The sequence below is a fragment of the Schistocerca piceifrons genome, chromosome 2 (genome assembly GCF_021461385.2).
Source record: "Schistocerca piceifrons isolate TAMUIC-IGC-003096 chromosome 2, iqSchPice1.1, whole genome shotgun sequence".
NCBI classification, from domain to species: domain Eukaryota; kingdom Metazoa; phylum Arthropoda; class Insecta; order Orthoptera; family Acrididae; genus Schistocerca; species Schistocerca piceifrons.
Genome location: NC_060139.1, coordinates 935340523 through 935357772, shown reverse-complemented (window position 1 = coordinate 935357772; position 17250 = coordinate 935340523). Strand labels below are relative to the sequence as shown.

The 17250-nt window shown below is 39.1% G+C and overlaps 1 protein-coding gene across 1 annotated transcript in view; it reads left to right on the top strand.

Annotated features, from left to right (window-relative positions):
• The window catches only part of LOC124775659 (cullin-associated NEDD8-dissociated protein 1), a 168236-nt gene that overhangs the window by 81261 nt on the left and 69725 nt on the right, over positions 1-17250 (top strand). The window contains exons 12-14 of the mRNA XM_047250487.1: positions 3830-3958; positions 9234-9365; positions 9436-9604. Of these exons, the coding sequence (XP_047106443.1) occupies positions 3830-3958; positions 9234-9365; positions 9436-9604 (430 nt within the window). The remainder of the gene's footprint in view (positions 1-3829; positions 3959-9233; positions 9366-9435; positions 9605-17250) is intronic.

Sequence of the window (17250 nt, the reverse complement as noted above, 5' to 3'; positions counted from 1 at the left end):
TGAATGAAATGTGAAACTATTTCCTGACATGAAGCTTTTTGCTTTTAGTAAGCCTAATAGGCATTTGATATTGGTACTTCATGAATTATATTCTGTAGTGTTATAAAAATGACCGTTTGTGTCAAAACACTCGTTTATTTGGTGTGTGTTACAAAATTGTTGCAATATTAGAGAGGCCTATTTTGTTTTATCTAGCAGACAGCGACAAAATAGACGTAATCAGATCGAGAAACCACACCAGTCTTGGGTATTATTTGTATTAACAGCTATTTCAGTATTAGATAACGACATTTTGATTTTTCATGTAGCAAAACGTTTGGCGAATTTTGATGAGGTAATAGATTCTTTCGCAGAAAGGAAAGCATGCCATGTAAAGCTGTAGCAATATCAGAGAGAAAAAATGCTAGGAGCTAAGGATTGAAGAAATGTGTACTTTCTTGCTTGTCTCTTGTCTTTAATGGTTTTATGTATGCTATATAGAATTTTATATCACACAAAACACCAAGTTATTAGCTAAAAGGCAATGAAGAGTGCAAATTTTCTGATGAGTTCTCGTTCTCCCAATTACAAATCATCCTATCCGCTATTAATTGTGTGAGACTGGGAGCAGGAGAGACACCACAGGACATTTCAATTTCCGCTGTCCTGAATATAGTTTGATGGCATCCATTACAAAATATACATGTTTAAATTCCACAGAGCGAAATACAGTGACATGCGAAAGAAGAATGCTGTATGAAAAGGTGTGGCACTGCACTTTGGCACACTTAAGATCAAATAACATATCTTAAATTTCCTCAAACATGTATGTTTTATGTTTGACTTTCAGAAAGGTGTGTGCCACAAGATCAACATATTTTTGAAAATTCGATTTTTCTTTTCTTTCTTTCTTTCTTTCTTCCAAGTATTGACTCAGTTAGCAAATATCGTAGATCTGGGACTGATGCGCAGAGGAGAACATGAACCATGTTTACATTTAGTGATTTTGCTGTTTCCCCTTTGTTTACTCTCACGTTAAATGAAAACAAAAATGGGTATCTGTGGCCGGGAGCTATCAAGTGAATTAAAATACATTCACATAATTACAGAAAGCTAAATATGTTATTAGTTTCAGATTTTATTTTATTTCCACCTTTCTGACAGTCGGGCATTAATTGCCTTGCAGAACAATTAAGTTATTTTAGTCTGTTTGCTAAAGAAATTTGTCTTCTATTAGCCTTTTCCACAGAGACAGTCAATGTATTTGAAACGAAATGTTTAATTCCACAGTACTGGCTAGTTTGAACTGTTCGCTGCATTTCAAGTGCACGTTTTCATCTTCTAGCACGTATGGCATTATGCCATAATAAAGAACCAAACATGATATAATACAGTACTGGTGCTCCAAGAAAATTTACATCCCGAAAACCACACTGAAAAGTTTACTATCAGGTTGAGATCTACTTCATTGGGAATCTGGACATACGAATGTGCACTTTACGTATGAAATATAAATGTGCACATTTTAGTATGGTTCATGAAATTCCGATGCTCTTGGGGGGTATCCTCTGATATCTTGTTTCTTTTATTACATAATGTATGAACTTTCAATGTTTTACATGAACGTACATACGGGCTTCCTACATCATGGTAGCTGCGCAAGCGCCATGTCTCCTGTTATCGGCGCTCTCTGGCAACTGCTGAAATGAACCTATTCCTAACAGGTCTCGGGAAAACATTGTGAATGGTGGTTTGAAAAGCGTTACTTTTAAAGTAAATATCCTTTTACGTAAGTTGAACTGTGAGAGTATGTCGTTATTAAAAATTTTACTGGCACATTTGTGTGATATATCCTGAAGTGTAACACGCGCAAAAAAGATCAATGTTATATGTGAAAACTTAGCTTCTCTTGCAGCGTGTTGATGTTAGAGACCAATTTTATATGTGAAAGCTTTGCTTTTCTTGTAGCAACACTGTATTTTAATGCTTTTGGCTGGTCCTGTGCTCTGAATATCCGCTGTCATCGGCTGGCGAGATGACATGACATGAGATATGACTGGTTTACAAAAGCGCATCGCAATCTCATTTTTTGTGATTCGGAAAGTAACGTGGTGTTGGTGGAATTCTAATGTATACTTTTGTAATACAAAAATACGCAGCGTACATGTTGCTGCACATCAAAGATATTTCCAAAAGGTCTTTTTCCCTGAGTTTCATTTTCTAAAGTGCTGGGAAATTCTACACCCGTGTATAAAATCATAACCATTCAAAGGATTGCTAAGTTTTGCAGTTCCTAGAAAAGAAAATTAGTTTACAAGTGCACCTGCAGACATTCGCCTATTGAAATGCACTGTAGCAGGTTAGTCAACATATGAAACAAACGTTACTCTACAACACACACATAAATACTCCGGAGATGGGAACTTGCCCTTCAATATATCCTCTCGTCCCGTTACCCACCAGGCCTCAACCTCCGCTAATTTCAAGTTGCCGCCCCTCGTACATGACTTGTCATTCAACAACATCTTTGCCTCTGTACTTCCACCTCGACTGACATCTCTGCCCAACCTCTGTGTCTGTATATGTGCGGATCGATATATGTGTGTGTGCGCGCGAGTGTATATCTGTCCTTTTTTCCCCTGTAAGGTAAGTCTTTCCGCTGCCGGGATTGGAATGACTCCTTACCGTCTCCCTTAAAACCCACATCCTTTCGTCTTTCCCCATCCTTCCCTCTTTCCTGATGAAGCAACCCTGGGTTGCGAAAGCCTGATATTTGTGTATGTGTTTGTGTGTTTTTTGTCTCTATCAACATACCAATGCTTTCGTTTGGTAAGTTAACAGCATTTTTGTTTTAGATATATTTTCCCCACTTGGAATGTTTCCTTCAGAAATGAACCTAATTATGCAAGTAACTAAGAACTGATTTTTTGAAAATTTTCAGTCTACTGCCTTACCTTAATAAAATCAATTATTGTGACAGTAAATGGCTGCCTTCAGTAAACATGACGGCTCTTCTTAGTTTGTGTAAGGCTATGTAACAAGGTTTCTTTATTTGAGTGTTAAGTCACAACCTCTCTGCTGCTTTCACAGGTGGCCCTGCTTCTGAAGGAATAGAACAAGCCTGTGACAAAACTAGAGGAGGATGTGTTATGTGGGTGAATCATACTGGTTTTGAACGTAGTTCTTCCACACAGTTATGACCCCTGCGGCAAGTGGTTGGCTGCGGGAGTGGGATAGGGATGAACCAAAATATTGTGTGGGTTGGGTGGGTGGTGGAATACCTCTTTAGGAGGGGTGGGAAGAATTTGTGTTGGATGTATCTGTGGGAAGAATGAGCGGTAGTTGAAGTTCTGGCAAGGAATATGCCTCATTTGTTCGGTTCCAGGGTGGGGGCAGGATTAGAGTTGCTTGAGTTATGGCACAGTAAATCTGTTTGGGGTAGTGCCTGTCTGTGAGGCCTTTTTTTTAGAGAGCTTTCATTTTTTCTTTTTATTTATTTTTATTTGTGAATACAAATTAGAGGAAAATATGTTTTACATTCTGAAATCACTCCATTTGGAAGTATCTGAAGAGCTTGGGAGAATTGGGATGAAGAGAACAGGATTTTGAGAATAGTTTGGATCATGATTGATTAACATAAGTAGCCTATATGTAATATTTGCTCGTGGGTATTAAGCAGACTTCTGGACAGCTTAAATGACACAAAACTCAACCGATACAAGTTGCCACCCATTAACATTGGTGTAGTATCAGAAACTCTATATCACACTCCACTTGATATGAATACAACAATATTCTCTTTCCATGTTTCCTTAAGTTAGATATTTCTGATGAGCTTCTGTTTTTACAGGGTGAATTGCCAACATGTCTTCCAATATTTCTCGACCGGCTTCGTAATGAAATAACTCGCTTAACTACTGTTAAAGCACTTACTAAAGTGGCAGGATCTCCTCTTCGTATTGATCTTCGCCCAATTATGGTAAGACAATTGTACATAGTTTTATATAAAAAATTTAATTTCATATTTTCTCATGTGTCAGTTGTTGAATGACATTTATGAAGTGAATTAAATGAAGTATTCACACATGCCTTGAAGCCACTTGGCATGGTGAAAGGTGAGAGCTAGCTGAATTGATACAAATTGAAGGAATTCGACCAGTGCTGATGTCTTTTCTGTTACTGCCACTTACCCTAACTTCATTAGCAGACAGAACAGTGTAGCATGTTTGATTTTATGTATAAAAGCATTGTGCCATGCAGTGATAACAACATAAAAAACACTCAGCATAGTGAGTACAATGCATGTTGGCAACAAAAGTTGCAGTGTACGCTGCGTTGTATGTTGTCTTAATGCTGATAGCAGCCCATACAGGTGAATAAAGGTCTAAAACCTTACACTGTCTTGTGACTTGGTAGCTCTGTTACTTCCATTGGTCACAGTGCTGAATATCTTCCTGGAATGTGCAGTTAATAGTTCAGAAGGCGTTAATAGCCCGTACAGTAACAGGGTGTATGTGTTATAGTGGAAGTGGAAGATTAGGGAAGGTAAACATTCCCTAGTGGATGTACACCATCACTAAAATGATCACTGAGAGCATACCATAAACTGAAAAAAACACATCCACAAGTGAAGGTGAACCATCACTGTACTCAGCTAGGGAAAGTGTACAGTAGCATATCATCCATTAGTGAAGGTGTACCATCGCTGCTCCCGGGTTATTAAGCATCCAATGATGCAACCATGCATCAGTATTAATGTAATTGTCATCAGCTCATTATTGTTATGTTATACAGCAGTGCAGTTGACAGTAGTGCAGTTACGGTTCACATCGGTGCAACTACGGTTCAATCAGTGAAGTTCTACGAACATTTTAGAGTGGAATGGGAAAAAACCTCAATTATAATTCTGTCTTTGTGGACAGAGAGAAGTACGAGTCACTTATCAGCAATGCTAAATCACTAAAATCTGGATGAAAGCGGGACGGCAATGACTAAAAAGTTTTAGAAGAGAGATGAAGTGCTGGAAGTGAATGGAGTAACCAAATTAATACGACTGAAGAAGGTAAGATTAAATACTATGTTCATGATGAATTGTATGATATTCTGCATAATGTTCATGTAATGACTGCCCACGGTGGACAAAACTGAATGATGAAATCAAAGTTCTGTAATACACCATACACAATGTCCCAATTTATCTTAGTTTGTGTGAGCCTTTTTTACAAAAGCAAAAAGGTCAGAGAAAAGGAATAGTAGTGAAGCCAATGCTGTTCAAGGAGCTAAATTCCAGATGTCAAGTTGATCTCATCGACTTCCAGTCGCAACCAGATAGAGATTACAAATTCGTAATGGTTTTTCAGGCTCGCTTTACTAAATTCGTTATTCTTAGACCACTGAAGTCCAAACAGCTGAAGAGGTATGGGATAACATCACTGACATTTTTACAGTGTTACGTGCTCCTTCAGTATTGCAGTCTGACAATGGTAGAGAGTTCATTAACAAAATAATGAGCAGCTTAACTGAACTACGGCCCAATTTTAAATTTGTTCATGGTAAACTTACACAATCAGAGCCAAGGCAGCGTAGAGCGAGCAAATCAAGACATAGAAAATATGCTAACTACATCGATGCAGGAGCAAAACACCATGGAATAGAGCCTTGCATTAAGATTTGTCCAGCTAATGAAGAATAGCGCTGTACATTTTGGAATTAAAAGATCTCCTTACGAAGCGATGTTCGGCTGCCCTCCTAAACATGCTGTCTCTTCAACAAGGTTACCTCCCGAAGTGTTGATGAAAGTTTACCTCCCGAAGTGTTGACGAAAGTTTACCTCCCGAAGTGTTGACGAAAGTTTACCTCCCGAAGTGTTGACGAAAGTTTACCTCCCGAAGTGTTGACGAAAGTTTACCTCCCGAAGTGTTGACGAAAGTTTACCTCCCGAAGTGTTGACGAAAGTTTACCTCCCGAAGTGTTGACGAAAGTTTACCTCCCGAAGTGTTGACGAAAGTTTACCTCCCGAAGTGTTGACGAAAGTTTACCTCCCGAAGTGTTGACGAAAGTTTACCTCCCGAAGTGTTGACGAAAGTTTACCTCCCGAAGTGTTGACGAAAGTTTACCTCCCGAAGTGTTGACGAAAGTTTACTCTGAGGATGACCTTGAAAATATAATTAATCGAGTGAGTATTAGCAATGACACAGGGACTGAAACGTTGCAGAATAATGATCACAGTAAATCTCTATTGCAAGAGGATAACATACAAACAGGAACAGAGGTTGAGAACAGAGAGAGAGAGAGAGAGAGAGAGAGAGAGAGAGAGAGAGAGAGAGAGAGAGAAAGAATCCCTGACAATAATGATTGATTTATATGAGTCAGCTCATGCTATTAAAAAACACAGAACTGAAGTGTACAAGTGCCTATAAGAACAAGCACAAAAAATGCAGCAGTGTTCAGATCGCTGCTTTCCAACAGTGGGAAATGGCTGTACTGTGAGAGTTCCAGTTCCTGACTTTGATAGAGGAAGAGGAGATGCTAGGTCTGTCTTGGGAGTCATCCTTGAGACAACGGCTGATGACTTCTACCTAATTGGGATGAGAGATGGTGTGGTGAGCCAACCATAGGCACAGTAATAAATTGTTTGTTTGTTAATAATTATGGAAGGGTCTATACGATATGCCACTGCGGCTACAAACTACAGCATTTTGTTTCAGGTCCCAGTTCAGTAATTGCCCTCTAAGAATAATCTCAGAGAAGGAAGTACCAGCAGAGAAAACTGTTGCCCTAAGGACAGTTGCAACATCTCAAGTCAGTGGAAAGTAGCCATGCAACTGCCAGCAAAATTGTCAGACTCTGAGATGCTTTTGCAAAAACAAAAATGTGTTGTGCAACTCAGAGTGCTGTGGTGCACGTCTTTCTGCCAATAAATGAATTTTGCATAATATGACTGTTCACAAACTACAAGTGATAAATGCAACTTTTGAATTATGACTGTTGTGTTATTACAGCCATGGTTCACATTCCATACCTCTTGGCAGTGAAGATAAACATTCACTAGTGGTAGTGCAGTATCCCTAGTCAATGTGAACTGTTTGACAGAACTGGAATCAGTAATACACTTTCACTAAATGAGCCTGTGAAGGTGCACTATCACCAGTGATGGTATACATTCCCTGAAATTTCCACTATAACATATACGCCCTGAGAAATCCAGGGAATTTTTTCGTCTCAGAAAAAAACAGGATTTTTTAGAATTCTAGTTTGTTGGTTTAGTTTCCAGTTAAATTTTTGTAATTTTGAGTGGTAAGAACTGACACTCTGACAAAGAATTTTACTTTAGCCCACTACTGCAGAATAAAACTGCAGCAATAAAAGACAAATGAGAAAATAACACGAAAATAAAACTTTAGTTGCAAAGGAAGCAAAACACGGTGCACAAAGAAGTGTCTGGTGCCAGCAAAATGAGTCAAAGACTGAACAAAACTTCGGTAACAACAAACTGTTTTCAATGCTGGGTCCACGAGAAATGTGACACACTCGCAACAATCTGTCTTTCTTGTGGACCTCACTTTGATGCCACAAGTGCTACATTTCTAACATTTCACAGGAAAATATTGCGAATGGTGGTTTAAGAAGCATTAATTTCAAAGTAAATTTCCTCCTACACAAGATGAATTATGTTACGTGTAAGAATGTGCAATGAATTTTTTAAATAATGGAGCATTAGACTCTGAGAAGACCATCCATTCATGCCCTTATTTAAAATTTTCCTGGCTCATTTTTGATGTTTCTTAAACGGTAACACGCTCCAAGAGAGACCAAGCTTCAAGGTTAGATTTTTATATTTATTTTATTTCTTTCACTGATTACAAACTATGCGACAATGATGGCTAAAAGTATAATTATCCATTAAAAAGTGTGAGGGTTTTCAGAAATTTCACAAGTAATTGGCTTTCTATGGAAAAGTCAAAGTGCTTGACGGAACATACATTCAGACAAGCAAAACACGAAATTTTTGGCGCACAGTAGCAAAATTCGTAATCATGTGTGTCAAAAATATTCAGCTGCTGCAATTTAAGCTGTGCTCTTAGAATCCTGCCTAACCACATCCTCAGAAAAAAAGGCAGTAAAAATTTTTTGACGACTGATGATATATGTGAAAGCTTAACTGTCTTGTAGCTGTATAATGTACAGGTACATTAATTTAAACCATAAACTTCCCCTGTTTGTGTGTTCACACTTCTTAACAATGATGTTTCTGTTGGCTGACTACATCTAGTCCCCTATGCTCTGATCTCTGCTGTCATTGGCTAGTGAGATCACATGATATTAACATGATCAGCTGACAAAAGTGTATCGAAATCTCTATTTCAGTGCTTTGGAAGCTAGTGTTCTATATTTGATGGAACTCATGTTTATACTTTTGTAATACGGAAATACGCATTGTAAATGTTGTTGTGCATCAAAAGTGCTTTTTTGCTGGATTTAGTTTCCTAAAGTGCCGAGAAGTTCTGTGCCAGTGTTTAAAACCATTCAAAGGATTGATAAGTTTCACAGCTCCAAACGAAGTACACTGTCACTTAAAACAGAAAAACTTACTTTCACTAGGGTATAGTGTATTTTCACTTGGAAAAAAATGTATCTCCACCCAAGAAAAAGGGTATTTTTAACTGGGAAGTCAGGGGGGAAGAAGGGGAATTTTTTTCTTTTCTGCATATTACACACTGTTTCAGACAGTCACTTGCTGTGTGTGAACTTAGTCTCATGAATTAGTGATAAAAGGGCACTCCTCAATTAGAATTTGCTCATATCACAGAAGTGGTAGTGGTGGTGGTGGTGGTGGTGGTGGTGGTTAAAGCTTGCGGGCTATCTGTTTTTGTATCTTTTATTACGATATGTGGCAGTCTCTTTGAAAGGAGGTCATTAGTACCTAGATCTGACAATTTCAGGTGAAAACTTTGGAGTCCACAAATTTTTGGAAGGTGTCTGTCAGCATTGCTGCTTTTTGGGAGCGGCTTTTATTTCATAATAAGTGTTGTTATTTGAAGAATTGATATTCAGTTGGTTCTGTTAAAACAGATGATATTAACATATGTTCACTTTTGATTTTGCCTACCTCTTCTTTACCTCTTCCTTAAAAACAGGATGACCTGCTGCAAATATAATTTTTATTATTGGAAGCTGTATCAAGTGTGTGTAATGTAAATACCAGAAATAAACATGACTACTTACATTTGACTAACAATAGGTGTGTTTCACAGGGTGAAGCTATTCCTATCCTGGGCTCTTTCCTACGAAAAAACCAAAGAGCATTGAAACTAAGTACGTTGACTCTGCTGGATGTTCTAGTTCGAAACTATAGCAATGCTTTGAATAGTGAATTGTTGGACAAGGTAATAATAATTTTTATGATCGATACCATTGTTACGTAAGAATAGATTTTGATTACTGTTTCTTTTTCAGGTGATCGTTGAATTGTCTCCCTTGCTGAGTGAAGCTGACCTGCATATTGCTCAGCTTACTTTGACACTTCTCACTTCCATAGCTGAACTTCATCCAGCTGCTCTCACCAGAGTGTCTGATGCTATTTTACCTGAAATCCTTACTTTAGTCAAATCTCCACTTCTGCAAGGTTAGATGCTGTCTGATAAAGTACAAGTACACCAATATGTGTGTACACATGTTTATTTTAGTATACTTTGTAATGCTTTTAAGTGGTATTTCAGAATATTAACATTCCTTTTGTAGCTGCTGCTTTTTGGTATCTCTATCCATACTGTTTCTCTGTGTCATTGTTTCTGGATTTCTGACATTACTCTCTCTTCCTCTTGTGCGCGCTCACATCTTTTATTGTAGTGCCATTTCCCTGTGTATGACAACTTCCCTAAAAGTTGACAGGTTTCTCTCTTTTACTTAGCTCATTACTTGGCAAGTGCCATATGTAACCCATAACTTGTTTGAACAATGTCTGTAGTTTCCTATTGTTATGACAGTCACACTCTCAGCTGTTGGGCAACTCTACAGTAGTGACTTGTGATGTACTAGCTTGCTTACTGATCTGAAATAAGCCTAAATATATGGAAGAGATTCAATAGTGACTTTACTGCATGCCTATGCCAGTCTTAACTTACTCTCCTCAACTTACCAGCCACTGGTGGACGATTGTTACGGTCTTGTAGAAATAAGGAATAACAACAGCCATACATTGTACAGCCTCTGACCAGCCGCAATCCCACATCCACTTCAATGATGGATCATCTAAAAGATTGTCTCCTAGTAGCAATATTATGAACAGGAAAGTTGCTACTCACCATATAGCGGAGATGCTGAGTCGCAGATAGGCACAACAAAAAGACTCTCACAATTAAAGCTTTCGACCATTAAGGCTTTCATCAGCAAAACACACACACACACACACACACACACACACACACACACACAAAGTGCAGTCTCAGGCAACTGAAACCACACAGCGGGCAGCAGCACCAGTGCATGATGGGAGTGGCGATTGAGTGGGGGTAAGGAGGAGGCTGGAGCGGGAAAGGGGAGGGATAGTATGGTGGGGTGGTGGACAGTGAAGTGCTGCAGATCAGACAGAGGGCTGGGGAGAGGTGGGGAGGGAGGGTGGGGGGGCAGTAATGGAAAAGGAGAGAAGTAAAGACTGGGTGTGATGGTGGAATGACAGCTGTGTAGTGCTGGAATGGGAACAGGGAAGGGACTGGATGGGTGAGGACAGTGACTAACAAAGGTTGAGGCCAGGAGGGTTATGGGAACATAGGATGTATTGCAGGGAAAGTTCCCACGTGTGCAATTCAGAAAAGCTGGTGTTGGTGGGAAGGATCCATATGGCACAGGCTGTGAAGCAGTCATTTAAATGAAGGATGTCATGTTTGGCAGCACACTCAGCAACAGGGTGGTCCACTAAACAGAAGAAAGCTGCTAGAGGAAGCCACTCTGACAATGGGAGTTTTCTACAAATAAATGGGAGCATTTTACAAATATCACTGAGAGCGAACACTGAAAGAAAGGTATGCCAATGGGTAAACACACAGTTTGCTCAAAACAAGAAGTGCACAGAGAAACCTCCAGACGAGTATTCACAGAAGTCTGTTGCTGTAGAGAACATCAATACTATGAAGAAAGTGAGTGTCTCCCCACCTTCATCCCCCCCACGCAAGCACATGTGCCATGAAGTTTGTCCAAAGAAGCACTTACTTGCGTGTGTTTTGGAAGATATTTTACATTTGGTTTTTATCAGTTCACAGTTTATACGTGGACAAGGAAAAAAAATTCCTTGACTTTTTTATGGATTTCTGGTTAAAAATACTGTTCTTCTCAGATAAAATACACATTTTCTGCATCAGGTGACAGTATACTTTCCCTCGGAACAAGTGTCAGCATGCGAACCAATCAACGAAGCATCATCGATAAGGGCTTTCAGAACCAAAGGCCCACTCGTGTATCCTTGATGACTGCAGGACACACAGCTTTACACCTCGTCTGGGCCCATCAACACCGACATTGGACTTTTGATGTTTAGAAACATGCTGCCTGGTCAGGCGAGTCTTGTTTCAAATTGTATTGAGCAGATGGGCATGTATAGGTATGGAGATAAGCTCATGAATTCATATACCCTGCATGTCAGCAGGGGACTGTTCAAGTTGGTGGGGGCTCTATAATGGTGTGGGATGTTTGCATTTGGAATGATAATGGGACTCCTGGTACGTTTAGATACGATTCTGACAGTGACATGTTCGTAAGCATCCTGTCTGATCACTTGCATCCATTCGTGTCCGTTGTGCATTCCAACGGACTTGGGCAATTGCAGCAGGACAATGCGATGCCCCACATGTCCAGAATTGTTACAGAGTAGCTTCAGGAACACTCTTCTGAGTTTAATCACTTAAGCTGGTCACCAAACTCCCCAGCTATTAACATTATTGAGCATATCTGGGATGCCTTGCAACGTGCTGTTCAGAAGAGATCTCCACCCCCTCGTACTCTTATGGATAGCACTGTAGGATTCATGGTGTCAGTTCCCTCCAGCACTACTTCTAAGGAGGTGTACCAGTCTCTTTGTCTCTCCAGTGTATATGTGCTAGAAAGATGACACACAAATGAAAACATGTTGCTCTAATAATTGAAAAGGAATCATTAGATGATGAAAACATCTGTGAGTGGTTAAATAGTGATGCTTATTAATTGTGATTTGAGTAGCTAAGTGATGCAGGATGCATCATATTTAAAATTTATCTTGACAGAGCATTTACAATGCTCATGTGCAGTGTGTGGAAAAAGAACCTTCTGCACAATTTCACTCCTTCACATTGATTCAGTGGAACTCACGAGTATAAGAGTGCAGTCAGTTGGCCCCATACTAGAGTTTTAGTCTGCAGCACATTGTGGTTTTTCACATGTTCTTCTGCTAGACTTCTCCAACTCAAACATTCATGTGGGATTACAGGTAGCATAAAAAATTCTTTCATAACACCATTTCCTGGCAAGCATTTCACCAATGGAGATAAACTAAAATTCTCCTTATTTCATTTTGCTCCGTAGTTTTGGTACATTGCACCTTTTCCTATGAACAGTGCCAAATGTGGTTATTCCATGGTTATAAAGCCAGAGCAGAAGGTTTGGGCTCAAATATTGTCAGTGTGTGTGTGTGTGTGTGTGTGTGTGTGTGTGTGTGTCCTCTCTATAGCTTCATGAGTGTTGCCACTATGTCACCACTCTCTGTTAATTGTGCAAGACCATTTTTTGTCAGTTGCTTAGCAGAAATGTTTTGTTCCAAACTTTTTTTGTTAGAACAGAATATCCTGTGAAAGGTAATTGTCTTTTGAATAATAATAGGCTTCTGGCATGGAGAGGTATTGATATGGATGAAGTATGCTGCGGAATGTTGCATGAACTTTATTAACATTTCAAATTTAGAATAACTTTTCTCCTATGTTACTGGCTCAGTTGACTGAAAGCATTCTCAAAGTTAACAAGATACAGTCTGTAGACATAAGTTTGCTGAAAAGTTAAAGTACATTTGCGACTGAATAATCATTAATTCTCAGTGTTTTCACACGAGCTGTAAGCAGACAACTAACAGTGAAGGAATACAGCTCCTTAAATCTTATTTCTTTCCACCTTGACACTGCACTGATTTTGACATATTTACTGTGGCGTAAAATATCTGGTAGTTTCATCTACTACAGATTTCAGCAGGTGTTCTGTTACAAATCTTGAGAAAATTCATGAATCTTGAACTAATTCACACTTGTCTGCTGAAGCTGAACCACCAAACGTGTCCACAAGTGGACAAAAATCACTTCCTCTAGCATAATGTGTTGCTCAAGTATGCACTTTACCACCCAGCAGTCTGATATGACTTTCAGATGCTTCAGATTCAGAAACATTTTCATCTCTTGCAGAAGCAGGCAGATGGGTACACAGCTAAGGACTGTTACCTTGAGATTCTATTGAAGAATTATCACTGTCATCACAATTGAAGAATTCAGTCCCAGTGTCACTTCCAGTGAGAATCTGAGTTCTTCTTTGTAAGACATGACAGTGTACCATATTCTTTGCAAAAATCAATCTTAGTCACTAGCCAGTAACTAAAAATAGAGATGAGAAAAACAACAAACAGGCACAGGAAATCTAATTGACATGCTGGATGTTGTGCAGCTTGACACGGAAATATGGCTCTCTGTGTTTGAACATTTGGAATGTGAACTAACGTGAGCAGCTGTGTGTTTCAACTTGTATAGGAGCACACACAAGTCAACAAGGTAAACTCACATCTAGAGCACCTGCTTTAAGGAGCAGTGGTGAATATACACAGGACAGTAACATCAGCACATGTTAATACATATAGGAAAGTCTGCAATAAGCCTTATATTTTAATAATCCGTTTGCAAGCTGAACATATTAAAAGTTTGATGTTATTTCAGAGTAACTGCATTTTGTTTCACTTCTGTCATTTATCTTTGTATCTGTATTCCATGGAAAGTACCTGCACGTCAGTGAATGTGTGGACAGTATGTACTGTGTGTGTTGTTTGGAAATAAATTTGTCTCATTTACGTGAAGTACTTGTTGACAGCATTCGTCCTCAAGTGTACTTTTAGTATGGCTTGGTTCCTTGTCGGGTTTGCTTTTGTGTCAGTGTTAGTTGTGTGTTAATAGTGATACACTGCAGTATGAATAGGTTTGCTGATAGAGTGGATGTAAATAGGAATGTAAAGAGGGGTAGAAAGATACTACGGCTTAATAAGTGCAACAAGAAACAGATTTTAGGTTACCAAAGGGGTCAAAATCAAAAATTCATTTCAGATACTGAAAATCTTGTGACTAAATGGATGAAGTGTAAGAGAATTTTACAAAACGTATAAAGTTTTGGTCCTGTTAAATGAGTGAACAGATCAAAGCCATTTGTCCACACTCCATGACAATAAAGGCATCAAAATTGAGGATGACAGAGAGAAGGACAGAATGATAAATTCCTTTTTCTGAAACTGTTTCACTGAGGAAAATTGTTCTACAGTTTCTTCTTTCAGTTGTATGAATGTCAAAATTGCAGGTATTAAAATAAATGACTGCAGGACAAAAATCAACAGAAATCGTTAAACAGAGGAAAGGTGACTGGACTTAATGCCTGTACGGTTACAGAATATGCAGACTGGTGGAATGAAGCATTTCTAGTGATTACAAAATAGCACAGGTCATTCTTGTTTCCTAGAATGATCATCAAACAGGCGTATATCACTGATATCAGTTGGTTGTAGTATGCATAAAACGAGTTTTATGGTTGTGCATAATAATCTCTCTAGAGATGTAAAATCTCCTAGGAAATCTCTGTGGGAATCAACAGGGATTGTGCAAACAAGGATAACATGAAATGCAGTTCGCTTTTTGTCCATGAGACCCAGAAGGCAGTAGATAATGGTGCCCAGGTTCATGCCATGTTCCTTGACTGATGGAAAGCGTTAGATACAGTTCTGTTCTATCACCCAATGAACAAAACACAATTGTACAGAAAATCAAGCTTTGTGATTGGGCTAAAGAGTTCCTAACAAATAGAACACAGCATGTTGATACTTAATGGAGAGAAATTTTCACATGAAAAGTAACTTAAGATGTACCCCAAAGGAATGGTGGACAATTATCTTCACTGTATACACAGTCAAGTCACACTAATGTGACCATAGCCTATATCAGATGTCAGCATGCAAGAACCACTCAGAGCAGCACTAGCAGTAGAGGGTACATAGTGTCAGGGAGATGCGGAAATGGTGCAGTTGTTGTTGTAATGTGAGAACGAAATAATTTATCTGGATGGAAGCATTTCTGAAACAGCTGAGTTTGTAAACTGTTTGCATGGCACCATAGTTGACAGTCTGGGATTTACATGCCAGTACTGCAACTGAATATCAACTGAGTGGCAACAGGTGGCCTTTTCAGATGAATCACTTTTTATGCTCCATCAGACAGATTGCCGTTGGCATGTATGGCATGAAACATCTAGAAACAAACATTCTACTACAGTATTTGGAAGCTTCCAGGGCGGAGGGCCTTCCCTGCATGCTCTAGCCATTATGGAATAGCATGTACCAGTGGGGCAAAGCAACTCGCTTTGCAGCTCACACTGTAAGTATGTGGTTCGAAGAGCACCATGCTGAGCTTGCTGTACTTCCCTGGCCACCAAATGCCCCGGATTTAAACTCAATTAAGACTCGGTGGGACCACCTTGATCAAGCTATTCGTGCCACGGATCCTCTATTGAGGACCATGGCACTGGAGATGGCATGGCTCCATATCCCTGTCAGTACCTTCTAGACCCTCATTGACTTACTTCCTGTACATCTCACGGATTGTTATACAGGCTTTTGATAGGTTGTCACATTAATGTGATGGGACAGTGGATATATATTTATATATGGCCTACTAGGTAACGTCGGAAACTCCATGGGTCTGTACGCGCTGATGGTGCTGTTTTCTTTTGAGTATTTGCAGGACTTCAAAACTATAATGAAATGCAGGTAGACCTGCAGAGGATCGACACTTGATTGCGGTAGTTAACCTTCAACATATAAAAATGTAAAATATTGTGCATAAATAGGTAAAAGGACCTGTTATTTATTGTATGTTTACACAGTTGCTGAACAAGCACTAGAAACATTCACTCCATTAAATATCTTAGAATATTCGACATCAGCAATTTAAAGAATGCCAGACTGAGATTTGTTGGAAGAATCCTCAGGAAGTGTAATTGAATTTTGCACATCAGTCTGGAAACAGAGGAAATAGAGAAGCTCCAAAAAAGAGCAATGCATTTCATCACAGGTTTGTTTAGGAAGCGTGAAAACATCAAGGAAATACTCATCCAGCTCCAGTGGCAAGCTTTACTAACCATTGTGCATCGAGGTGAGGTTTACCACTAAAATTCTTTGTGCATACTTCCTAGAATACACAGCCAAGTATTACTTCCACCTACATATGTGTTATGAAAAGACTATGAAAGGAAAGGTAGAGAGAGATTTGAACTCGCATGAAATCTTCTCAACACTTATTCTTTGCGCGCACAATTCATGAGTAGAAAAGGGAAGGGGGAAGTGAAAGTAATACATAAAGTACTTTCCCCAACATCACTCAAATGTGAGTTGAGCTATCCTTCCTTTTTTTTCTGTAGATAGAATTTACTCTCTAATTGGAACTAACTATCTAGTGCATTTTCTGTGCTTAGTAAAACAGAGTTAGAAATCAGATTAACTAGTATAAAAGGTGAAAATGTCACATCAGATTGATGCAAATTTCCAAGCTTTTGGCAATATCCTCAGATGCTTATATGTAGAAAGCAACAGACTGTCAGACATTCTGGGAATCCACAGAAGATATACTGGTGCTCACAGTGACCAGAGGTTACATTTTAGCATCATTTTGCTCATAACAATGTATAGGATGTTGCATATTGTCTGTAATTTCTCGGTATCAAATGCCCTTTTTGGAGCATTGCTAAATGAGTAGTGGATATCTCTGTCAGTAAATGTGTTTATCCTCGATGACTGAAACACAGTAATTTGAAACTTGCGCTGGAATCTGTGTGTATTCAAGGAAGGTCAAAGGCTTATTCTTGAGGCTCAGTTTGGTTGCCACAGATTTTTCTAGATTTCTATATTTTATGAGGAACAGCTATTGGAAATGGTACAAATACTGTCCCACAGTTACTGCAATATTCACATGGAATATTATAAACACATGCGTCTCTAAGAGTATGAATGTTCTTCAC